Raw genomic sequence first — 17267 nt, forward strand, 5'->3', positions numbered from 1 at the left:
ATTATTATTCTCTGGCAACTTCTGTTGTTGTGTTATGACTTATCTCACTTGTCTGATAGTAACATCAGAACAAGTCCACAAAATTAATCGTGGCAAGAAGTGCAAGACTGCGCCTGTGATTGGAAAGAGCCTGGAGCACCATACAAGTGACAGTGCGACTTCGCTCAGTTCTGCCCCCAACTTTCATGGAGAACACCCCAGGAGGATGTGTCTGAGTGTCTCCCACCCCTCTTTCCCTCCCACCAACCTCTCAAGAGGACTTTCGGCTCGCCACATTTTTTAGAGTGCTTCCATGCTGCACAGACACTATACATTTACAAACATCCATGCTTTCTCCAGATTTGAATCTGGGCCTTCCAGTATCACAGTAGGCTCCCTTAACCAAGCATGGATTTATGTATAAGTTACACAAAGTCCCCCACTTTCTTTTGGCCCCCCAAAAATTAAAATGTAGTATAAATAGTATTAAAATATATTATAACAGACTTATAAAGGGCACCATATCTCAAATAGCTTTGAGCCTTATCAAGTCTAAATCTGACTCTGCCCCTAACCACTATACCATCTGGGCAGCCTGGCAACTTCTTACACTTACTTACTTATTTACATTTTCCATTAGAACCAGTAGCTCAGGTAATCGATTTTATGATAGAAAAATCTGAAAAACTTCAAACAGTGTAAACTTTGCACCAGAAAGTAAATAAAATAAAAATAAAGTTTAATTTCTCATGTACTGTGTTTTGTATAAAGATGGCATTTCTTATCCTATTATTATCAACATAAAGGAATGAGCACTGCATGTCAGTGCACTGATAAATACTTGTTAAAATGGCCAAATTTTTTAAGGGAAACACAAGGAAAATTATGACTACACCTAGCTTCTAGTTAGTATGCCCCGAAAAAAAAAAGAATAATAGAATGCATAAAATTGCATAATACTGTTCTCTTAACACACCAAATTATTTCCACAATTTTGGGGTTTCCTTTGTTCAATTTCCTTCGTTTAACAATTTTGGGGCTTTGTTGGAGCTGTTTGATGTACAAAAATGACTGTAAAACTAAAAGCAGGCAAAATTTGAACAAATTTTTAAAATTAATGTATGATTAAAAAAAATATATATATAATTGAATTTAAATGTATTCAGTACAGGAGAATTTGACTCATTTGTTCCATTTCAGACATTTAACTAGTTTATTTAATTAGTTAAATGTCTGAAATGTAATTTCTGGTTAAAAAAAAAAAAAAAAAATTAATGTTTCTGGAAAAAGTTAATTTCTGGTTTTCATTCACTGTCAACATATTTGATCATATTTAGTATTTATAATCAACATTTCAGTGCACTTAATCAGTTTGCTATCATTTTAACCTCACCATGTTGCATTACTTATTAAAAGTAATGTTCTAGGAATTTCCATTTAAGTTATAATGTGTCAAATGTGAGATGAGACATTTTATTCACAAAATATAATTTTGAAAATAAATAATTTTAACTAAAAAGCTTTCGAAATGTTAAGTTCCCCCCCACACAGCAGTAGTTTTGAATAATCATAAGAAATGCAGTCATTTGGAGTGTAAAAGCTAAATTAATTTATTATATCAGCAAAATGAAAGGCAAGAAGACTTATTTAAACCATATATTATTTTGAGAACTTTTTAAAAGAAAAAACACATATTAATGAACCATCATTTTATAACCATTGAAAACTCATATAAAGTTAGCAGTAGTACTGCTAAGTGGTTAAAACACAAATTGTTTGTAGGTATAAGGGGTAGAACAGCTCACTCTGAGTTCTATTCTTGCCAAATGAATTTGCTGGCTGTATGAGGTTTCTAGAGATTTTCTTATATGCAAAATAAATATAGACCAGTTTCATAGAAAGTTCTGCCTTAAGGAAGGTAATCCTAATGTGCTTTGACATAATCAAAGAATGTGTTCTATTCTATCACAAAGAACAGTTCTGAACAGAATTATCAGTGATCCATGGCATTAACAACTAAAGTTACATTTGGGCCAGGAGCATCTAAATATTCTTGGGTTTAAAGAAAATTATTACTAGAATTTTTATCTTTCTCTAATTTGACGATGAAGTATCATCAGTTTGTGTGTATAATTTTTGTTAACTTAGGAAAGTAATTAACGTGAATCTGTTTAAAACAAATGTTAAGAATTAGAAGAATAAAAATTATATGTAGTGGTCATTTATTTATTTAAAAATTATAATTTTATTCTTATATATTCAAATTAGTTATTACTGAACAAATAGGATTTAAAAAAGGTTATGCATACAGCAAAATTGTCTAAGATTATATTTTCATAGCCTTCAGATACTTTAATGTCATTCAATTTTATGTTTAAAATGTTTATTGAACATGAGATATCTAAGTCTGAAATTAATATGTAAAATTAAAATTCATGGGTCATCTAATTCAAATCTGAAATTAAATTATATACATGTATCATTTACTGAAATTAAATTATATACATGAAGAATTGCTTTCATGTAAATAAGTGTTAGCAACTGTCATGAACAGATTATTGGTAAATATCTATAATTTAGTATTTTAGAGAATCTTTTTTTTTAAAACTTATTATTGGTTTAATCAGTTAATATTTATTCTGTAATTTAAAATACAGTTTTGAAGGAGGGTATGATTTCTCCATTGCTCACAATTATCAGCTCTACAGGAACAATTGCAGTGTTTGCAGCTAGAATCTTATTACTTCTTGTCAACAATTTTGATCATCACGAGTTCATTCTCCAGGTTATTTTTCTGTTTTTTTAATATTTCCATATTTCAAATGACAGTGATATTATTTTTAAATCTGAATTTTAATATTTTTTTAAATATGTTACTGCAGCATTTAAAATTTTTTTCCTTATTTTCCAGTACTTTCATGGTTTTTTTGTTTATTGAAATGTAATATTAAATTCTTTGTATATAATTTCTTTGCCTTTAAAATATTTTTGTTTGTGTACATTATAAAAAATTTTTAATAGTAAAAAGATTTCTAGTCTTAACTTAATCCATTTTTGTTTTTGAAGTATATATTGTTGTAATTATTACACTAGGTTTTTTTCACATTAACTTTTACTGCTTTAATATTGTATTCTTGTTTATACTTGGTGTAATTTCTAGAATTGCAGTATCAAATTTGCTTTAAAGCATTAGCTTGTTTTTACTTTCCTCTTCTGTGCAAGTATATATATATATATAATTCATGATATGAATATCTGGAACTTAGTGATGGCATAATAGATGACTAAGCAAAGAAACTTGGCAAAACAAACAGACATGGCAGGATAGATCCAAGATAATTTTATTATTCACATACGGAGGCACGTCTTAAGCACCCTACATTTCTAAAAGCATAGCAGCATATATTTGTTGAATAAAGAAGGCAGTTGCGAAGCGGAGAAAGGCTTAAGCGAAAGTGAGAGAGTGTCGGAGTACTTCAGAGGAAGAAGGGAGGGAGTCAAAAGGTTTTGGTTTACAATTATTTTGATTGGGCAAATCTGCATTAAGCATTACATAAGATTGCATGATTAATTTGAATGACACAGTCTAGACTTTAGTGCTATTTCTAAGACAGAGAAAGAAAGTCCCTAAATTAAATAAAAAATAAAAAGAGGTTATAGCCAATTAAAATTAGAAGTTGGCTATCATATTTTTTTATCTTACATATATAGCCAAACTGTTGAAACACCCTGTATATGTATATATGAGTGTAATAATTCCGGGAGCATAGAAGACGACTCAGCTTGCAGTCGTCATGGCTGATGATGAAGACAACACAACATGAACTTGACGAATTTCCAGTCTTTATTTCCACGCATATGAAATCATCTCTATATATGTTTATCCAATCATAATGAAATCCGAGACATTTCTGTGATTCAGTCATAATGAAATATGCTAAATTACTATGTACATTGATTCTTAAAATTAAGACACATGCAGTTTATATGGGGAAGCAAAACAAGGAGCTATTAGCAAGGTAGAAGCTAGAAGTGACATAATTAGCTGCCAGAAGTATTTATATCAGAGTAGGTGTGATTCTAGAGACAAGACGTGATTGTTTAATATTAGTTTTGGTTACCCTTTTCAAGCAGCATTACGTAATGTAGAAAAATCTCGAATTTGGGAGAACAGATGAATTTTAAGCAGAGAGCACCAAATCTAGAATGTTAATTTTGAGGTTGCCAATAATTTTTAAACCAGGTATTGTATTTTGTTATATCTTACATATCCCCCCTTTAAAAGAAAGGTCAGGAGAGCAAGGTGGAAGAAAAGTATTAGCGAAGCAAACAGAGATCGTATTTTGTTATATCTTACATACATATACAGGGTGTTTCAGCAATTCGGTTATAAAAATTTTCGGGAAAGAAAGAGTACACCTAAATGATGGAAAATCATATAGCAATGCATGGTCAGAAATGATTTCCTGGCATATTAATGACGACACAAAACACAAGAAAGGATTGACACAAACAGGGTGAGAAAAATTATTATTATGCTCAGTGCAGCTAAAATGTTGGAAATGTTAAATTTTTGCATACATTAAACAGCTCTGATGTGCGTATTCACATGAATGCAGCGTATCCTTAACACTAGATCGGCAGGGGTGGTCCAGTACATTGACCAGCAAGATCGCTACACTTCATTTGCGTTGCCTACTTCTATCGGGTATGTTAAGACACTGGTTCACGAAACCCCCATTAACAGTGCTCAGGAACTTGTTGCATGCATTGTGGCAACTGCTGGGGAAGTTTGGGACGTGGCAAGTATTTTCCAGAACATCAGATCTTTCATGCGTTGGAAATGTGAGGCCTGCATCATGGTCCGGGGTCATAATTTCGATGTCATAAAATTTCTTTCTTTCTTTGATGATAATTGTTGTCAGTTTTTGTTTTCATTTCTTGGTTTCTGCTGGCTGCACTGTGCATAATAAACATGTTTTCTCACCTTGTTTGTGTCCATCCTTTTATGTGTTTCGTGTTGTCACTACCATGTCAGGAAAGCATTTCCAACCATGCATTGCTATGTGATTTTCCATCGTTCAGGTGTACTCTATCTCTCAAGAAAGTTTATAACCGAATTGCTGAAATTCCCTATGTCTGTATATATATATATATATGTAAGAAAAATGAAGAATATGTAAAAGATTAAATTAGCAACATAAATTTCCCTTCTCAATTCTAAAAATAGTAACCCCCCTCTCTGCACTGCATCATTTTGAGACTATTCTATGTCATATGGCTCTTACATAATTATTATGATGTAAATGAAACTAAAATTCAACCAGCCAATAGAAATTTTACAGCAATATTAACTATCCAATCAAAATGCTTTGGGAACCAAAATTAACTCAGTTTGATGTAAGATTTCTCATTCTGAACATTATGCACTTGCTTTCCACTCTTTGGCCTAGCTGCACTACTGTCTGTCTGCTGCTGCTTTCTTGCTAAAAAGTTAACAAAAATGTAAGCCTTTTGGAACAGTCACATTTAACCTGCCGACTTGTGCATAGTCGCAGTATGTTGCTGAAAATAAAACTGAAGATTTAATCTGCCTTTCCCTCCAATTTCCTAGTCATTATGGATCAACTCTTCAAGGCCATAAAAATTCCTCCTCCTGCTCTCCAGTTACTTCTGAGTTTGAATATATTACATATATATATATATATATATGAAATATAAAGTATGAAAGAAAATTATTAATTCTATGTGTCTATATATATTGTTACGTTATTTTCTTCCTTCACGTTTGTACGGGGTTTGTAGGTTTGGAGTGAATAATGACGACACTTGATGAAGTATCGAAACACACTTTATTTAGCCAATATTAATCAGGTCGGCTTTTTACAGTCGTCACATTTTACAGTCGTCGGAAGTAAAGTCACATTTTACAGTCGTCGGAGATCTACTTTATACACTCGCTGGAACAATCAGCGACACTGCCTTCAGGTTATCACGGTGGATACAGCTTCACTGCAAGGTACCAGAATACAGCTCCCGACTCTCCTCGGTCGTTCTCGAAACTCCACATACTCTCGAGACTCTCTATGGGATGCACTCGACGCTACACAAGAGTATAGCTCTCGACTCAGCACAGTCTAAGACAAAACTCGGTGTTAGACTTTGAGACACCTGCTCAATGACTGACTATCAGCTCGCTAGACGAGGCACACACACTAACTGACTGTGGATCAGCAGGGTTTATATAGCTTTCGGCTTGTGTTCGAGAACATTCTGAGCTAAACCGGTAAGAATTTGTTCCAGAAGGTACTCCATCCGTCCATGGTATATCGCCAATTTTGTCGCCAAATGGGCGATTTCTTGCCAAATGGAGCAACCCTGCCTTCCCTTGTCATTTTTATGGCAACCCTAAAACTGCTTTGCGGGGAAGCTATCTCATTGCGCCTGTACATTTTGTAACAATATATATATATATATATATGAAATATGAAAGAAAACTATTAAAATAAAAAGAAAACTATTAACTTTAATTTAGCAATAGTCCTTATAATTCCTCATATTAATTTGGCTATGTCCCTTGCCTGTCTGCATTATCTAAAAATTAATCTGCGTGCACCATTATGTAAGAGTAGCACTACAGACACTTCTTGTCCGGTCATCGTCCAAAATTTAAGCAAAGGAATCAGTTCTATAAATTCTTTTTTAAATCTAAAAATGATTTTTATTATAAAATAAAAATTTAGTAGTTCTCCAAAATACTCTCTTCTACCCTGAGATAAATTTATCACTATTCCAAAATACATTGATGAGCCAAAACGTTATGACCATTCTCACATTTTGAACTTATCTGGATTATGTGGAGTGTATGTGATTAAATGGGAATGGTATTTAACCGCTGCTGGAGGAGATAACGAATAATTTTTCCATATATTTTTGTGAGTGATGGGAAAGACTGCTGATCTAAGCGAATTTGATAGGGGGCAGATTGTAAGGGCCCGAAGACTTGGAACAAGTATCTCCGAAACTGCACGACTGGTATGTTGTTCATGATCTGTCATTATTAGTATTTATGCAAAGTGGATAAATGATGGTGAAACCAGCAGTAGATGCCAAGGTGTTGGACATCCACACGTCATCAAAGAAAAAGGATATTGAAGACTGTCTTGCTTGGTAAAGCAAAATTGGTACCAGACAGTGGCTGAACTGACAGCCCAATACAGTGTTGGTTCAAGTGCAAGTGTTTTGGAACACACAGTTCAGGGAACACTGTTGGATATGAAACTGCACAGACGACGTCCCATTTCATGTACCTCTGTTAAACAGGCATCATTGTCAACTACACCTACAGTGGGCTTAGGGATATTGTGACTGGATTGTGGATAAGTGGAAGACAGTTGCCTGGTTGGATGAATCGTGATTTTTCATTCATCTTGTCAATGGTCATGGTCAGGGTATGCCATCTTTCAGGCAAAAAGTTGCCCCTCCCTTGTACAGCAGGTCATACACAGGCTGCTGGTGGTATTATGCTTTGGGGGATGTTCCTATCTATTATGCTTTGGAGGATGTTCCTAAGTCAAATCTAAAATAAATAGTGCTAGATAGCACTTAAGTTATGCCTAATAGCTGAACTCACAAAAACCTAACAGGCATGATGATAAATCCAATATGGCCAAAACGCTTACTAGCATAGCAGCGAAACAACAATGTAACACGTGGTGGCTAGCGAAAACACGCTCTGAATAAACTCGGAGATATATAGAGAGTTTAAATATGCACTTCACTTAACTTTAAATTTACATCCTGGTTAGAGAATGTGAGGGGAAGTTGAGAAGTTCAGTACAGGTAGCAAAATTAAAATAAATTTGTTATTCAAAATAAGGAAAACCCTACATCTGTAATAAAATAAAATAAAAATCTTAATTAATTTATTAAATTTACTGCTCTAATCTTAAGTTTAAGAATATATTCTTTTGTTTATGAAAAAGAAGAGTTAACACTTCCACCGCATGGCAAGCTATATGCAACTTTATGCAATGAATGAATTAATTCTTGTTAGAACTTAATATTGTATAAAAATTTATTTCTTGTGTAAGACTTCTGAATGAATTCAGTAGATTCTATTAGAGAGTTTTTTTTCCCTTTTCTGATTCATTTTTTATTGTATGTAATTATTTATATACATTTCCAGTTAATGTGTCATCAGTTTTTTTTTTTTTGTTTTGTTTTTTTAATAGAACCACAGCAGTATTATCTCGGATCTTTTTGACTGTTTGCAGGATGAAGACTATCAAGTAATTCTAACTTATTAATCTTAGTATTTTATGCTTAAATATGTGAAGTATACTGTCGAGCTTTTGAAGTTTATGTGTTTAAAAAGTTTACATTGTTAAAAACGAAAATACTGTAAATTCAGGAATTATGTATATCAAAACAAATACATTTAGACACAGAAAATATGATCTTGTTTATCTTCACTATTGCTGTATTTTAAAAGAGAGAGAGAGATATAAAGCAAACAGATAAACTCCTCATAGTGATAATATTTCGTTAACATAAATAATTATCTTTTTGAGAGAATGTTCCTTTTAAACATCATTATCTAATTTGAAAGATATTCAAAATTTTGTTCTGCAATATCATTCTTTCATAGATAATACTTGTACAGAGCTGTGAGCATTCCCAAATTTAAGGTGTTATTATTAGTACAATAATTTCTGCTTCTTCATTGAAGTTTTTTCTTCTTTTGTTGCTATAGTGATAATTTTTTTTCAATATTGAACTTATTTGGAATCATTAACTTATTATGAAAGCTAGCAAAGATATTAGTATTGATTTCTAATGGGATATCACATTCAGCTCAGCTACTGTTTGCCACATATTTCCAAACCAGACTAATGTATTAATAATCTTATATGGTGTTGTTTCACTCCTTTTTTCAAATTTTGACTCATAAAAGCAATTAGCTATGATTTTGTTTGAAATCACTAAAAGGATTGTTGGAGCCATTTCACTGAAGAATATTTATGTCAGAAGCTTAAAAATACTCAATTGCAGTGGTTACATGTCTCAAAGTGGCCAGTAATAAGGGACTTCCAAAGATTTTATAATGCTTGATCTGTCAGCTGAAGCATATAAGTGCATTTTAGTGTGTAGGAGGGATAGATTAAGTTAGATTATTTAAATATGACAAAGCACATGTGGGCACAAGGGGAGAAATGGCTTTATGGAGAACTCTCATAGGGAAATTAATTATTATTATAAAAGGGAAAAACTATGAAAAACACTCATGCCGCCAGTGGATATGCTGGGTTCAAACTTCGGTCAAATTGCCAATATTTAGCCATCTTAACCACTTGGTAATTGATGGGATGGGAGGAATAAGTTTCATTATTTTCAGGCCAGAAATCTTTGCATCGTGCAGCCAGCTGATCTGCTGGCCTCAAACCTTGGTCAAATTTCTAATATTTAGTGTGTCTTAATCACTTGGTAATTGGTGGAGTGGGATGGGGGAATAAGTTTCATTATTTTCAGGCCAGAAATCTTTGCATAGTATGCTAGATTTTTATCTCTGAGCAACTCCTGTGGTTCCTATTTAGAGAATTATTTATCAAGTTTGCAAACATACTTTAGGAAAAAAAAAAAAAAAAAATCATCCAAGCTATCCATTTCCTTTCATATCTCATTAGTAAGCTTTTTACATCTTAAAACACCTTGTTTTTCTAGGTTTTTCAAATGACCAGAAGTAGAAGCATCTCATATCCATTATGGTTTCCTTCAAATAAAAATAAACAGCATAGTTTGAATTGTTTTTCACCTATGCTGTTTTCTTCTCTGTAGAGGGAACACAAATGACTATATTTATTAAAAGATTGACTTCATCTGTGTTGAATATGTTCTTGTACAATAGTTTCTCAATAAAAGAGCAGATCTGTTTTCCCATTCATTTAGTTTTTGCCCAAATATAGAACCGAAGTCTTTGCTAAACATCTAAAAAGTGATGCCATGATGTTCTTTAAATCAAGTTAGCCATCCTTCATTACATGAAAAGTATTTGATGGCTAACATTTTTGCTATTTTTAATCCTTTAGCTTTCAGTATAAAATCGTTAACTGTCATTTTTTTCTGAATGCATTTGTTTAATCATGCCACAATCTAAATGCCTGTGCTGGTTTATCATGAATGGCTAAGAGACAGCTGGTTATTCAAGATCATTATTGCCTTTTTTCTGTCATCATTTCCCCAAGAGTTTGGGCATCTGCTTACCCAATGGTTAGCCAGAGCTTTCTCCACCCCTTTCAATGCACACAAAAATCACTATAGATATACACTATAAAAAGACAATAGGAAATTACATGTGGGAAAACAAAAAAAGGCGCCATATTTAGTTTTGAAATAAAACTTTAATTCCAGCATTCTAAATTGTTATTTTGTTGAATTTTCTCATGGAAAAATCATCAATGACATTCTGTTTACACCATTTTCATTATATCAGGTTTCATTACACTAGTTGTTCTATAGACAGTACAGTAAAATTTCTTAAAAGCAACATACTCTTTTTTAGGATTTAGCAAGATACTCTTTTTGACTGAATCAATTTAGATTTCTGAAGACTGCATTTAAAAATAAATGTTAAAAATTCAAAGCTACTGTCCTTCCCCCTTTGCTTTGTCTTCCCAAGTAATATAAAAAAAAATATCTGGTTGTAATGAAAGTTTTCTGCCCAAAAATACCTTATTAATAAAGTTAAAATATAAACATGAAAGCAGTACCTTACATCACCACCCAAATTTATGATATTCTGTCAACGTTTTGGTAGTTTTTCAAAGCCTTCAGCCTGGAAACTTGGTGGCCACAAGTCCAAAAACAGATCAATCGTATTTCAGACATCCTGTGCAGAATGGAAGTTAGTAGCAGCAAGATGTAACTGCAGATGTGAAAAAGTGTAAGAAGTCCAAAGGGGCAATGTCAGGGTTATAGGGTGGGTGTGTCAAAGGATCCCATTCGAGTCCATACAGAGTCCAGCCAGTGAATAGAGACACGTCTGGTCTTGCATTATCTTGATTTAACACTACCCTTTTATGCTGGAACTTAGTACGACGTTTTTCCTTGATAGCAGCATCTCGCTGTAGTCAAGAGTTTTACCTTTTCCATGTTACTCTTTGTGGATAATACCACAGCAATCCTACCAGATACAAAGCATGATCTTTTTGTTAATCAAATGTGCTTTGCAATGCTGCCGATGGGCTTACCAGGCTTAGACAAACTCACTCTTTGACCTGTGTTATTGAAATAAATCCACTTTTTATCACAAGTGACGATCCGAACCAGAATTTTGTCCTTTCATTGAAATTCGAGCAGACTAGTGCAGGCCTGAACACGTCTGTCTTTATCTGCTTAAGTCAGCTTTTGTGGCACTCAGCGACTGAACTTGTACATCAAGTTTATGCAATGAATAGTGTGACTAATGGACATAACACTAGTGTATAATGTGTTCATTCTTAGAAAATAAAAGGTAAAAAGACTTATCTTTTAATCGATCTTCTTTCTAATCCAAAGGCGTATCCGGGAATGTTTATTTTCATTCATCAAAGCACTACTCACAGAAAGAGAGAGGCTTCTAAGATAATAAGATATTTAATTTACAATCACATCACTAAACTAAAATATATATATAACACAGAAGAGAAGGATTACATGTTTCACTCAAACGTCCATCACGAGTTCTCAAAGTTCAGTTAAAAAAGTTCTGTTTTAGTTTTTGCTGCGTGCATGCGCGAATCATGTGGTTGTCGGTGAGAGTTTCAACAACTAGTGTCTAACTCCTTAGCAAGTTCTTAAGTGCTTGCGTACTGATCTTCTACAATTTCTTGCAGGTGGGCCTCGTCAACATTAGTAGGATTGTGCTCTGCTTCTTGAATATCATAGCCCTTGTTTTCGAACTTTCAGTACCAAACCTTCACAGTGTCATATGATGCAACATTAGTACCTAAAGCTATACACATGATTTGGTGACATTCTGTAGCTGACGTTTTGCAATAGAACTGGATGTAGATGATGGTTCTAATCTCTAGTAGCATGATAGTTCCATTTCAGACACCTTGTACTTAATGATAACTGTATTTGTTTACAAATTTCACAACACAGTGTCCTAAAGCAAGTCTCTTTCTTTCAAATGCCAAAAACTGTTTGACAAAATATGATTAAACATAGGCGATATTTGTAGTGGCTGGAAACTTTCTTTAAAACCTGATAAAACTCTCAAGTAGAAACAAAAGGATTTCTCTCTCAGTGAGGAGTCATAATTTAATTGACATTATATTTTTCAATGGAATAAGGAAGGAATAGCAAGAACACGAAGATGTGTAAATTTAATTGTGCTTATTTTGACTATTCTCTACAATGTAGAAACAATCTCCATTGAGTTCAATTTCGTATGAAAATTCAGTATCTCATGATTCTTAAACTCACCAGTAATTGAGTTGATAAAACTGCTGAATAGGGATAGTTTGACTTAAGTTCAAATACCAGAGAATAAGTCGACTACATGAATGGTTTAATGATGTAAGTAATTTGAACACTGAGTAGTTACCCTTTGGTACCATGAATATGAGCCAATTTGCAGTTTCTACATCAAGTATTTCAGTCCTCCATAAAGGTATTCTTTCCCTTAAACAGATAACCATGGTGAGTTACCGTCAATTAGTGGTCTGCACTCGTGGCGTCCGTTAAGAAGACTGCTATTGACCCCACATCATAGATGTCAATGTTTGCAATGGCGCCAGGCTCAAGGGATGTAGATGATGGAATGGCACAGGATCATGCTGTCCCCCACCATGCGACAGTGCGGCATCATGGTTAGGGACGCAACTGCATACGATTCCTGGTCACCTCTAGTTTGTATTCTAGGCACTATGATGACCCAACAATACATGAATGATGTGCTGCAGCCAGTAAAAATTCCTTACCTTCATTTGGTGCCCAATGCCTTTCATCAGCAGAATAACGCCGACCACACATACTTGCATGAGCCAATGCACTCTGCAAGGTGTACAGAGGCTTCCCTGGCCCCCATTCTTTCCTGATCTCTCACTCATCGAACATATTTGGGTTGTGAATGGATGCCATTTGCAGACCCTGCCATTGCTGTATTCAGAAGATGAACTGTGGCAAACAGTTGACAGGGAATGGAGAGCCATTCCTTAGCACACCATCCATAGTCTCATTGACTCTGTACCTAGACGTGTTACTTCATGTATCGCCATCCAAGGTAGTCCTACAACCGTCACTGTTCTCTTGAGGCCTCATGGAATTGTTTCACGTTAGTGGAGGGCGTGGGACACATGCCTGTTTAACCTCTGTTAGACATCAGGCGTCCCCATCCTTCATCACCAACCAACACTGTTCTCTATCTGTATTATGCATATCATTTCGAAATAAAGATCACTTATTGTTCATTTGCGTCTCTCTTTCGTTTTACCGAGTTTTATCACATTCAAGCCATTTCTTCTTGGTGTTGCATTTTCAATGTCAGGTAGTGTATGTATCGTACTAGAACTCAAGAATAACCTCCAGAGCATTGAAATTTTGTATATGAGACTGCTATAACATGTAGCATTTCCCTTTTGATTGCAATCTGCCACACCAGACATATATATATATATATATATATATACCCACTTTGTTACCTGGCTCAGTAAGCTCAGTTTTTTTATTCTTATGCATTGGTAAATTGTGCATTTTTTGCTTTAAAAGTGATTGAATTATTTGTTCTTATATTCCGGTTAAGATTTTTATCTCTTTAGCTAATCTGCATGAAAAAATGTAGACTTATCAACAATTTAAAATTTGTAAAGTGGCTCTGTTAAGTCTAACAAGGCAACCATTTGTTTACATTTGAAACTTAGTAGAATAGTGAATTCGGTTTGTGTACTAAAAATCTGTCTTCCTGATCACTGGCCGAATTGCTTGTTTTTGCATAGAAACTTTAATTTTAATTATAAATATTTTTAACTGTATTTGGTGTATCAGGGTTTTCTGTATTTTACAATTTTTAATGAATGTGTTGTGAGTTTTTATGTATTTTTGACTTGCACTGATGTGAGAACTGAATTAATTGAATGATTATATCTCTAATGAAATTATGTGAATCATATATAAAAATAGGAAACATCTGATAATATAGATATGGTAATAATTAATGTATTTGAACATCAGAATCTTCATGAAATAAAGATATGTAAAGATATGAATGTTTTACCATATATTTTACTCATTAAACTCAAATGTTATTCTAACCAATACAATATGACATACACATACACACAGTGCCCACATCAGATTTGTATTCTTATTTTGTGGTTATTTCAACTTTTTATGATTGAAATGTTTTGCAATGCAAATAGCTTTTTATAATTATTGGCTAAATTATTGTAAAGTGAAAATTTATTATGATTATACTACAGTCAAAAGTCGTTAATTCGGACACCCATAATTCGGAATGATCTATAATCCGGACCTCAAAACTAAAAACTTTCTGCGCATGCGCCGCGTTGACACATGCGCATAGGCGTTTACGCGTGCGCGTAAGACCTTTTACGACTGCGCATATGAGTGTGCGCAAGTGCAGAATACGTTTTCGCGTGCGCGTTTTATGTATAATGGACGTATAAGCTAAAATTATCTAATTATCTATTTCAGTTAATGTTGATGATTGCGTTGTTCCTTAATTTTCGAATTGGATCCGGCTTATTACTTTTTGCAGACTGTAAGAGCAATTTTATAAAAGTAAGCTTAAACTTTCGATTATATCAAATAGAATTTCCGATATATATTTGTTAATATGTAAAGGATCTAAAGCGAAAGTATGTTTGAAATCCGAAATCTGTTTATCAATTTCACGCTGCTCGGCGGGGGGAACGTCGCCCGGCGGGCGCGTAATGAACTGGAAGTTATCTGTCAGCACTATCCTTATCTTCAGGGCAGATGTTTTTATTTTATTTGGCTTATAATTGAAGATCAGATGTTTTTATTTTATTTGGCTTATAATTCCTTACCAAATGTAGTATTTCATCTCGATATGCTCCGTCTTTGATATGATTTAAAACAAGTTCCTCGTCATTATAATTCGCTTCCGATAGCGAAGAAAAGTAACAGAGGTTATTGAAAACGAAAAAATTTCGATTGACAAATTAGTCGGTGTTCTTGACACAGCAATTATAGGACTTGAACAGCGGAACTTTGTAACTGAACAAGAAATTATGTCTGTTTAATAGAATTAAAGAGAATGTATTATCACATAAAAAACGAAGCAACTTAAACAACTTACATTGAAAGAAATGTTTATTTAAGTAAACAAATAAATATTAAGCTTTTTCTTTTTGCAAATTTTGATACCCTTTAGATCATAATTGTTCTTTATTTCATAAATTACGGTTTCATATTTTTAATTTTAGAATTTCTGCATGCCATCTTACGAGATTTAAACTGATGATCTATAATCCGGAAAAATCGATAATCCGGAATCGCCGAAGTCCCGACGAGTCCGGATTAACGACTTTTGACTGTATTACTTAAATTTCATTTCAAATAAAATTTTATCAAGTATATAAATAGGTATTAGTAATTATATTTGTTTGAGATGTTTAAATTTTTGGAAATGAGTTTTGTTACTTCTTCCCGTTCAGGTTAAAAATGTATTTATGTTATGTTAAACCAGGGTTATTTGTCATAATTTTTATTTATTTAATGAATTTTAGATGCAGACATGCATTAGCAAAATGCTGGTCTTTTTCTCAGCTGGATCTATTTCTCTTCGACAAGCAATTATTCAGGTTAAAACTTTATTTATTATCTTATATATTTTTCAGTTTCTTAATATCACAGGATTATCTCTATCATTAAAAAATGAAGAATGTGTATGATTTATTCCACTCTGAAAAGACAGCGGCATCCAGAACCATATGATTTTGAATGTGCAAAGTCTTCCACCACAACATGTTCATCTCAGTCCAAATTTTGAATTTAAAAAAGGATTGATTTTATGTTTCAGAATTTTTTATCAACAAACTCAGCAATTTAAAAGAAGTGTGTGGCCATTGCCCAAAATAAAATATTTTTATATTCCACACATGTGTGTGCTGCCATTTGGCAAAACTTAAAATATTTAATTTACCTTTTAGATGTAATCCATCTGTTACTGATTAGCAAATTATGTAATTTTAAAGCAGTAGCTGAAGTTCTCAGTAATATTTTTTTTCCTTTTTCAGTAATGCGTTTAATTGATTTAAATAAAAATGCATGCAATGATGATATGCATACATTTAGCACATTCTGGTAATATTGATGTCAGCTGACATTTTAATTATTTCCTTTTTCTTTGTTTTGTTCCCCCCCTTTTTTTTGATAGGAAACTCAATAGTTGTCTTGTAGTAATTAATCATCAGGTACATTATTTCCATAGTAAATTTCCTTTTTTTTTCTCTACTTGTGTGATGAAACCTATTGAATCTTTCTCAGAGAACACTGAAAAAGATCAAGAAGGGAGTTTAATAACAGTGTTATAAGATATAGGATAGAACAGACAGATGAAACATATTGAATACTGAAAAATTTCTGTACAGATTGTAAGATTCCCATCTTTTAATTTACAGATAAAGTTGAGGAACTTTAAGATCTGATTAGCAAATAATTGCTTTAGTTTGGTAGACAGAGAACAGATACTCAAGAAGGGTTAAATACCCTTTATTATTCCAAATAAAGTTCACAAAAGACTCCTTCTTGGGGTTTACAATAAAGCCTTCACTCAGGCTTGAACTCAGGAAACTAAGAAATAAAACTTAACTAAACTAAAAAGATATAGCCGAAGCTATCAAGATTCTAACAAAGTTGGTCCCTTAACACTAACTAACGGCGAAGCTATGAAGGGCCTAAGGTACGGCTGATCATAATAATAGCTTAAGAGAGAGAGTAGCCTAAAAGCGAATGCGAGCTGCTCAGAATATCTGGCTCTCTAACGAAGTCAGTAGAACTTCACAGTTAAATACTTCTTCTCCTCATTTGCATTTGACCGCGATTCTGAAAATACGTTCTGGCCGGAAGTTATAAGCTGAAATTCAGAGAGGACAGGAAAGTAACTTTTAACTAAAAATTAACTGTTAGATAAATTAAGATAAAACTTACAAGATTATTAACTAGCTAGAATCCAGCTAGAAATGAGAATTTCATCTAAAGTCTTCGGCTTACAATATAATACGTGAAAGAAAAACTTGCTTTTAAAATATTGTAAAAGG

General features: G+C 33.4%; 1 protein-coding gene across 2 annotated transcripts in view; it reads left to right on the plus strand.

Annotated features, from left to right (window-relative positions):
* LOC118195123 (uncharacterized) overlaps nucleotides 1–17267 on the plus strand; it is a 128182-nt gene that overhangs the window by 56707 nt on the left and 54208 nt on the right. For both annotated transcript variants that reach the window (XM_035366375.2, XM_035366383.2), the window contains 3 exons: nucleotides 2637–2764; nucleotides 8214–8270; nucleotides 15735–15809. In XM_035366375.2, the coding sequence (XP_035222266.1) occupies nucleotides 2637–2764; nucleotides 8214–8270; nucleotides 15735–15809 (260 nt within the window). The remainder of the gene's footprint in view (nucleotides 1–2636; nucleotides 2765–8213; nucleotides 8271–15734; nucleotides 15810–17267) is intronic.

Source organism: Stegodyphus dumicola, chromosome 8, assembly GCF_044657685.1.
Source record: "Stegodyphus dumicola isolate Sdum_Otavi_A_Nest chromosome 8, ASM4465768v1".
Classification (NCBI taxonomy): Eukaryota; Metazoa; Arthropoda; class Arachnida; order Araneae; family Eresidae; genus Stegodyphus; species Stegodyphus dumicola.